Raw genomic sequence first — 9,313 nt, 5'->3', positions numbered from 1 at the left:
GGGGACAGCTTGCCTCCAAGGGCCCCCTGCCTCAGCTCCCGCTGCACCGCTGGCTCTTGCCCTGCGACGCTGCTCACCAGGATTATCGGTGTTTTGTTTCCATAAAGCAGAGGAGCTTGGTGTATTGGAGTGTGAGGTGACACCGAATCGTTCTCAACGAGAGATTGTGACATTATGGGACCCGTCCCTGACCGCGAAGTACATATGATACATAGTTGTGTGTGAAACAGATGCTAATTTGAGGCTTATGTGATTGCTGTCCAAGGGGGGAGGGGTCTAAACCAATCACAGTAAGGTCGCATCTTTATCTCTGGGCAGCAATAGAGACAAGATGGATCAGGCAGGATTATGATGGGCCTCACCTCGGGCCTAGGTGGAGTAGCTCTGGTTACCGAGTCTGTTGTGAGGAGAGAAGGAACAGGGAAGGCTGGGGGGGCACCCAGTAAGATGGGAGCTCCCACAGAGGCCTCCAACACTGTCCGTGGCAGGTGGGGGTGGGGCATGGCAAGTGCGACCACCCGCAGATGCCGCCAGCAGTGTCAGCGGCAGTCAGCGGTGATCGCTGATGTTGGCGGTGGGGGTGGCAAGCAGTGACCGCCAGCAGCGCCTTTTTATAGGGGGTGCGCTACCATGCTCAGGGGGTGCACGTGCATCCCCTATGTGTCACCGGTGCAGGGAAGGTTTAAGGAGGAATCTGTGGCAGAGCAGTCCTGTTGTCACAGAAAGACACCCCCCCCCCCCGGGGAAAGAGTTCAAGTTGTGAGTGAATGTAAGCGCTGTGGGTTCTTAAGGGCCAAAGCCAGAAATGAATTTGCAAGAATATAATAAGTAAAATGATACATATTGTTTTCTTTATATTTGCCAAGGAAAATAACTACATTGGACATAACACATATTATGAGCCTGAAGTTGGTTGCTTATTCCCAGTTCCTTATTCCTTATTCCCAGTTCCTTTTTCAAAGCTAATGCACATCCAATAAAAGCTTGTTATTAATGAATAACACATCCTAAAGACAGAGAATTTCATTAGCTGTGCAGATGTACAAAATTAAGCCCTGTACCATTCCAGATTCTGCCATGGAGGTGTGAACAATAACTGCAGAGAAAAATCTACACTGAATTTTCATGCAGAAGCTGTACACTATTTTCATGCAGTCCTGCAAGATGGAAAATTCTTCAGGAAACTGTAGAACTCTTCTTTTCACTCCGTGTTAACAACTATATGGAGCTCAAGAATCAATGCTGTTCGCCCCCTTGTGAAAAATCCTAAAGGGATGCTGGATTCTTTCTTTAAAATTGAGGCAGAATTAGACTTGACGGCAGAAACCCAGGCTGATGTTTCAGGTCTCATTGAGTAGATGCAATCCTTTGAGTTCATCCTTCTGACTACAGTGTTGTACAAGGTATTGTAGTCCATCAATATCCAAAGCAAGGTTATCCAAGGATCCAAGCTCACCATGGAAGAAGTGGTGCAACATGTCAAGAGCCTCCTGGAAGAAATTTAATGGTTGAATGATTCCTGGCCAAGTCTTCTCATGGAAGGTAAAGTCATTGTTAAGGGGCTATCACCACCAAATTCAAGAGAACACACAGAAGAATCCGAAGGACGAAGCATTTCCATGATGAACTAGCCAATACAGAAGACACAATCTCTTTCCCTAAAAATAAATTCAGGGTTGAAGTGTTCATCACAGCCATGGATATGCTCCTCTCAGATCTCTGAAGCTTAGCTGAGACCATGGGGAAACTCTTAACCTTGTTCTCACCCATACTTGACCCACCATCTGTTGCAGAGGATGAAGAAATTGTGAAATTCGTAGAGTCCCTGTCCATCACATACCCATGAGATGCAAACAAGGATGAGTTGCAAGAAGAATGTTGCCTGTTTTACAAAATCGGGAAAGACTCAATTTTGTGCACTAGGGCTATGCGAAGCTTCGGTCCCTGATTTGATTCAGGAGAAATTCAGCCCGATTTGGTGGTTGAATCTCTGAATCCAAATCGAATCAGAGGACCCTTTAATCTCTCTGAATCCAGTTGGAACCCTCCACTTCTGGGTCTGCCGGGGAGCACGCTGGGGGGGCCCCCACGTGCCCACCTGGCTCGGTAACTGGTGCCTCCTGGGTCTGGGGGGGTATCCAGAGTCCCCCTGTGGCTGATTGCCATGTGGGCCCCCCCCACTCCTATGAGATGCTTCATGCTCCCCATCATTGCAGTGTTCACAAGTTGCACTGGTACCTGGAGGTATGTAGAAAAAAGCTTTTGAAGCTGCGTCTATGTCTGAATTGCTGATTCTCCAAACTGGCATCGAATCTTTAGATTTGGATTCAGCTGAATCAAATCAGGGACAGTGATCTGAATCAATGAATTAAATTACTGTCCCTGATTCAGGCTAAATCTGAATCAAATAAGGCTTGCTTTGGACACCCCTGTTGTGCACTTCTGGAGGAGCCATGGGCACTGCACTTGAACTTCTCAACTGCATTTATGGCAAAGGTGTAAAATCTGTGTTCTCTCAGATATGCATTTGCTCGAGAATGCTCATTGCTTTGCCAGTCTGTTGCATCCGGGGAATGCGCTTTTAGTAATCTTAAGATTATTAAGAACTACCTGCAGTCAGGGATTGGGGAGGACAGGCTGAACCATTTGATCATGCTCTCAATGGAGCATGTATTTGTAAAGCAAATAAATTATGATGTAATTGATGACTTGGCATCCATGAAGGCACGAAAGAAATAATTTACTTAAACTTTTCTCTTTTCATTTTGTTCCTAAGTTCCTAACTTTGTAGCATAAGTTTAATAAACATTTCATTTGCAAACTGTTCATGTCATTTTGTTTAAGTAATCTGTCTCCAAGGTAAATTCTCTCTGTCTAGCCCTTCTTGTCATGGGAACAAGTGGGGAAAGCCTGCTTGTTGCCACTTCCCAGGGCAAGGGAAGGAGCAGCCGCACATGAGAATTCTCACATAATGCATGTGCAAAAATTCTTGCACGTGGTCCGCCAGCTTTGTACACATACAGGTCCTTGTAGGGGGCAGTGGTGGTGCCCCCAACATCACACCTGCCCCAGGGCCCATAAACCCTCTAGGCAGCCCTGCTCAGCTCAGGTGCCCCCTCCCGTTACCCTTCAGGGACTCTTCCTGCTGGTTGTAGGTAGAGGCAAAGACTGAGTGTTTCTCAGCTGGGCCTGCTGCTGTGGGGAAGTAGCAAGAGGGAAGAAGTGGGGTGCAGTCTTACTTGGCTGCTGGTTTTCCCTAGTCATCCCCTGCAGCCAGGAGGGACTACATGGCCAATCTGAGCTCCCTCCCCACTGGTCCTGGTAGGAGGACCCAGTGCAGAGTGCTACCTGGGCACAGGGGTACGGGCATCTTCACCCCAAAGCAGCAATGCCTGACAAGATCAGGTGTGTGGATCAATCCTTGCTCTGCTTCCCCCGAGGACAGCAAGTAGCACACCAGGGGCCAAAACAGGTTGAGGGGGGAGGGAAGGGGCAGAGGCCATTTGGAGATCAGTTTTTTTGCATAGTAACCGTTGCAGATGATATGGGTGAACTGCTCAAGGGCTGAAAGTAAATTAGTTCAGATATCAAACACCCCTAGTTTCTCTTTATCAAACTATCTATTTAACCTCCTCAGGTACTGATCAATATACCTATTAATTTCACCTTGTTTTGATGAATGGTTTGAATTTAAAAGCTGTCAACAAGAAAGCAGTCTTTGTAGAAGAGGAAGATGTAATGCACCAGGCAAAAGCAAGTCTGTAGCAGCCTACTCTCGTTCCATTTGGAAAATTCACTAAGTTCTAGAGGATTACGCTAAGATGTACTTCTGTATGTTTTCAAGACAAGCCCTGGTCTAAGAAACAGCCTGTGTTATAAAGGACAGTCCTTTAATACTAGAAAAAAACTACTTTGTTTATGAAAGGCTTACACATTTCAGACTAGATTATGGATCAAAGGGACCTGGACAGGGAAGAGTTTGTGGTTGCTATTGTATAAAAGGTATCCAAATATTAAGCAAATATTCCACTTAAGTTTATTTCCTAGCAATAAAAGATGTCAAGGAGGAAACTAGAAACATATAGTGTTTGGTAATAAAGACATGAGTTAACTTAAGATAATTTATATTTTAACATTTTTCTTACATTACAAGTCTTTCAAAAATAAGTGGCAGTATATATAAACAGAATATAAAAATACAATATAAAAAGCAAGGAATACAAAGGACAGGTTTAATGTGAGCATCAGTCCATTGGGAAAATTCAGATTTTAAGTGATGAATTACACATACCTTTGTGGAAAAGGTAAACGGCAAAAGAAAATGAAGTTTGTGTTTATGTTCATTTCCTTAATGTAGGGTAAGTGTGGCCTGAAAAGTTAATTTTTCCCCTAGACAATCTATGGACCACGGGGAAAGGGGTAAAATTGTCACGGAATCACAGTACAAGTAGTCATCTGGATTTGAGATGAGAAGCAATTTTTATTCAGACCGTCTTAAATAAGTTTGCTGATTCCAAGTAAAACAAGTCTTTGCTAATGTTCCTATGCTGTCATTTAAACAGTTTTCCACATACAGTGTATGTGAAGACCTCAACAGTTCCTTAAACAAAGTCAGGAAAACTACGCTTAAATTTGTAAAGTAAAAAAATAAGCAGTACAGACCTTTTAAACCCTTTCTGCATGCATCACAATGGGAAATTGTAAACCTAAGAAAGTTTTCTTCCTTTGAATTTCATTTTTTAAAAGAATTCATATAAAATCATTCATTTATAAAACATGCATTTCATATTCCAGAAATTCTTGTTATATCCAGTGTTTTTATTTAAGCTGGTAACTCCTGTTTATAAAATTTTCCATAAAAATCTAAATCTTTGAGGGTTAATGATGGTTTTACAATCTTCAGTGATTTTATGAAGTGCTCATGTTTCACTTCAGTTGCTTCAAGTCCATTCTCTTGTAATGCCAGCAAGCCAGCCTTAGAGAGAAAAACAACATGATTTAGATAATATAGAATGTTTTCACCTGTCAGGTGCTCCAAAGTTTGTAAGTAAAAATGGGAACTAAGCCAAGCATTTTACCATAATTTAGGGTCATAATCCAAAAGACAGTCATTTAACAAAATGCATCAGAACATACTACTGCTAGTTAGTCTTTTCTTTTGTAAGCTCAGTGAATGCTTTTTACTTTAATACACCTAACAGCTTAGACCAGAAAAGATACCTCTGATCACTTATTTCTTTCTGTATTCTACCTGGTATCCCACTGCTGTTTATAAAAGTACCTCAACTACCGTAATCTCTTTTCTTGCCCCAATTTATAAATATTTATTATAGTAAGCAATGTAGTACACTAAACCCTATTTATCATGATTTCTTTGAAAAGGAAGTGTGGAATTAAGGACAGGTTCTGCAACATTTGAGAGACCAGTTTCTTAAAATGTATGTTAGTTGGAGTAATAAAAACTGTCAAAGTTCAGCTTTAGGTTTGTCTGGCATGATTTCACTTTGTTATTAGCACACATGGCTTGCGCACCCCTCTTCTTAATGCTACTTCAGGGGTGGCCAACCCATAGCATGGGCAGCCTTCATGTGATCTGTGGCAAATGAGGGAGGGGACAGGCAAGCACAGTAGCAGATAAGGTAGGAAGCAGAAGGCAAGATGGAGCACAGGGCAGGAAACAGAAAGCAGAGCAGGAGATTGGGCAGAGAGCACAGAGTAGGGGACAGAAAGGAAAACAGCAAATCTGTCAGAAGAAAGGATTAGAATGGCACATGGGGAAGGTGTAGGGCTAATTTCTGGCTTGCCTGTCAGAAAAGTTGCCCCCACAACATGCTACTCTCTGCTTCAACAAAACGGAAAGAGCAGAGCCTAGCAGAACCTGGGAAATGGAATACAGAGAAGAAATGCCACTTTTCAGAAGTATGCAATCTTCAACAGGCAGTCCCTGCTTCTGTGTGGGGTAGCTGTAGCAAAGGACAACAAGCTGCCCTTTACTTCCTTTGGCCAGTGGATCTATGCCTGGGATGTTGATAATAAAGCATCAGTCATTTGCACTCTGTGCTTGCTCTTTCAGGAAGCGTCTTCATGCCCTGATTGTCTAATAGCAGCATAACTCCTGTAGGAGTTGTTTGGTCCAATCCTTCCATGGGATTGAGCATTGCCCTCCTCCCCAGTAATTTAATGGTGTGAAGTTGCATCTCCCTTTCTCCTACCACCTTATATAATCGTTTCAAACTCCCTCATCAGGATACTACCACAAAAGCTTCAGTCTGGTCCACAAAAATTATAGTTTTTCATTTACTTGATTTCTGAAGTTGAACCAACTTAATCTATTTTAAAGAGTGGTCAGTTCCTCAGAGTTGACATAAAATGATTCTCAAAGAACTTGTAAAAATAACTGCTTTAGCTTCACCACTTCCACATAGTGAATGGCAGGAATATAGCTTCATTTCCCCCCTGCTTGCTGCTGTACAAGATCAGTTCTAATTCACATAAATAATTTATTTGCAGGTCCCCCAATTTTTATTATTTGGCTTATCTCTGTCACTAAAAATTGCCAAAAATTGCTATGTAACAGCACAGCATTTTCTATGATTGGACACTCTATCTTTACGTAAGTGTTCACTTAATATTTACTTCACTGATCAATCACAAACACCTTACCTCCTTGCAGAGATTTCCAATATCAGCTCCAGAGAAAAGTTTAGTCTGGACTGCCAAGTCTTCTAATGACACATCTGAAGCCAGTGGAGTTTTTTCAGTGCAGATTTTGAAAACAGAAAGCCTTCCCTATGAGGCAATGTATGTTACACAAGGAGAAAAAAACCCAGTTATTCAGGCACCTATTTATTTGTTTCATTAATAGCACTTGTTATAGGCTATTTTCTGCCACCTAACTCATGCCAGTTAGCCTTATTCTGCAAGTTGTCCTGTTCATTTCAATCAAACTATTCAGGGAATATTGAGTAAACCTGACAGAATTTGACTATTGATCTTCTGAGCTCAAGTACACTAAAATACAGTAAAAGGGAATAAAGTACACATCTTGTTTCTGAAAAACCATGTCAAGAAACATCTTCGTAGTAAATTCCCATTACTCCTCTGGAGCTTGGTTATGTGTGGCCAAATGGCTGAGGGCAAGCAAAACTCGGGGCATCCAAACCCCAAGCCTCCAGGCTTGGGCTTGCATGTAGAATGCCCGTGCCAAAGGATTTGGAAACATTTGAAATAACATATAGAAATAAGCCCCAAATGGGGGTGGAACATGTTTGCCACAGTAGGGCCACTTATGGTTCTAGACTGACTCACAGATTTGGAACTTGATTTGGCAAATTTGGCTTGGAACATGTAAAATTTAACATAAAAAATAGAAGTTCCCATTAGCATGTTTGCTCCATGTGTTTTAGTCATGCTTAGTGTTGGCTGTATTTAATCAATTTCATAGTTGGTTTCCATGGCTGAACACACGCTGCTTTTATCAGTAATTTAATGACAGACAATGTATTTAGTGAGATTTTGTTGTATGTGATTATCAGAAAGGGCTCCCCCCACCATGCCAACTGGGGAGAAAACACCTCATCTTGTTTTCAAGTAAATAAAGTACATTTTGTATTTGGGCTGCTGTGATCCTACTGGTCTGGAGGATAGTAGGTGCTGCAGTTTTCAACAAGAGACTCTCTCTCCACTAACATTTACAATTCACACAGCCCTTCTTAATAATAATAATAATAATAATAATAATAAAAATCACTAGGCTGCCATTTGTTGTTTTCCTTCGTACCTTGAATTCTCATTCTCAAATGGGTACAATAATTTCAACAGGATGCAAAAACAAAAGAAAACCTAAACATTGTACTATACATGCTATTGAGGAGCAGGAACGAACAGCTGATAGAATGGGTTGTGATGCTTATGGTAAAGGATCCGTAACGTTAAATCCCTTTTGTAGTTTTTTGTCATTTATTAAGCCAAAAGCCTTTTTGGCTGAAATTTTCCATCTTTGTTTTCTGTCACAGATGGGTTACTTTTTAGAGTGTTCAGTAGAGATAACTCAACCATTTCTGAGAAAAGAGATAGTGAATTTGACCTGGGCGCAGGCAACCTTAATTCTGGCACTTCCCATCTTGCACATTTGGATTGTACAGGAATATTATATGTAACATATATAAAGAAGTATTGCCTACAAAAGCGTGTTAAAATATGTTACACATAATCAGACGTGCTTTTATATGCATTTATAATTCCAATGTTATAGTCAAATATACATTATTTAACTTCTAGCACATCAAATATTAATTTCTAGTTGAAAAAAATCTTGCAGTTGTTAAGACATATTATAGTACTATAATTTTTCCTGTTTGGATACAGCATGCTGACAACTCTGCACCTCTATATTTATTTTTTGTGGAGGTTTATAAACACACATTTTACCTTCTGATCTGGTGGTGGAATATAGATCATTTTGTCTAACCTTCCAGGGCGCAACAAGGCATCATCCAACATGTCTGGTCTATTCGTTGCAGCAACTACCATAACATCTTTGTTCAAAACTTCTTGAAACTCTAGCTGAATAAGATCAAGAGTGCAAATGTGTTGAATGTGTACTGGGGGGGTTTCTGCTTTATGCTAGGAAGACAAACAATTTACAAGGGAATAAAAAGTAATAAGGAATAAATCACAGGCTACTGAATGGGGTGGGCCACCTGGGCCATGGCCCGACCAACTTTTAGCATGCTAATTTATAAAACCCACAAACGCACAATTGTCATTGCAGTTAAAACTGTATTGTTTTTTTTTTTTTTAACTGCATAGCTAGCTAAATTTATGTGCTAAAAGTTGGTAGAGCCATGGCCTGGCCCAACCCTGTTCTGCAGCCTATGGAATAAATACATATACCTATATCCGTGTTTACTGTAACTACTTAATTTTTCTTTACTTGTGCAGACTACTAATAAGGAAATAAATACAAGGAAGAAAAATAATCAATATCCATTCTGCTAACAGATGAAACTTTGGACAGAGCCAACAAAAGCATACATCAGTCAGTGTGTGAAATAAGACTCCTGTTTCATACATTTTTAAGGGTTTATATAACCTTGGAATTTTCAAAATGGCAACAAGTTTTAAAAAGAAAGCATAATATGATTAAGGACAATAAGAAGTCCTTTTTTAAATACATAGGGGGTAAAAAGAAGGTCCTGGGTAATGTGGGGCCCTTGCAGGACGCGATGGGAAACTTGGTCGTCACACCAGACGGCAAAGCTAACATGTTTAACGATTTCTTTGCCTCCGTCTTCCTAAGTAGGGACCAGAA

General features: G+C 41.0%; 1 protein-coding gene across 2 annotated transcripts in view; it reads right to left on the bottom strand.

Annotated features, from left to right (window-relative positions):
* SPATA5L1 (spermatogenesis associated 5 like 1) overlaps positions 1–9,313 on the bottom strand; it is a 22,658-nt gene that overhangs the window by 4,752 nt on the left and 8,593 nt on the right. The window contains exons 6-8 of one of the 2 annotated variants that reach the window (XR_002100772.1): positions 8,431–8,565; positions 6,664–6,789; positions 4,690–4,975 (exon numbers count right to left, since the gene is read on the bottom strand). Coding sequence is in view for 1 of the 2 variants with exons in the window: in XM_019533653.1 (XP_019389198.1) it covers positions 4,823–4,975; positions 6,664–6,789; positions 8,431–8,565 (414 nt within the window). In the remaining variant the exon portion in view is untranslated. Of the gene's footprint in view, positions 1–4,013; positions 4,976–6,663; positions 6,790–8,430; positions 8,566–9,313 lie in introns of those variants that run through there. The other variant, XM_019533653.1, reaches the window with a different exon arrangement.

This window comes from Crocodylus porosus, unplaced genomic scaffold, assembly GCF_001723895.1.
Source record: "Crocodylus porosus isolate Cpor-Errol unplaced genomic scaffold, CroPor_comp1, whole genome shotgun sequence".
NCBI classification, from domain to species: domain Eukaryota; kingdom Metazoa; phylum Chordata; order Crocodylia; family Crocodylidae; genus Crocodylus; species Crocodylus porosus.
Note: the sequence above shows the minus strand (reverse complement) of the source record. Positions and strands in the feature narration are given on the sequence as shown.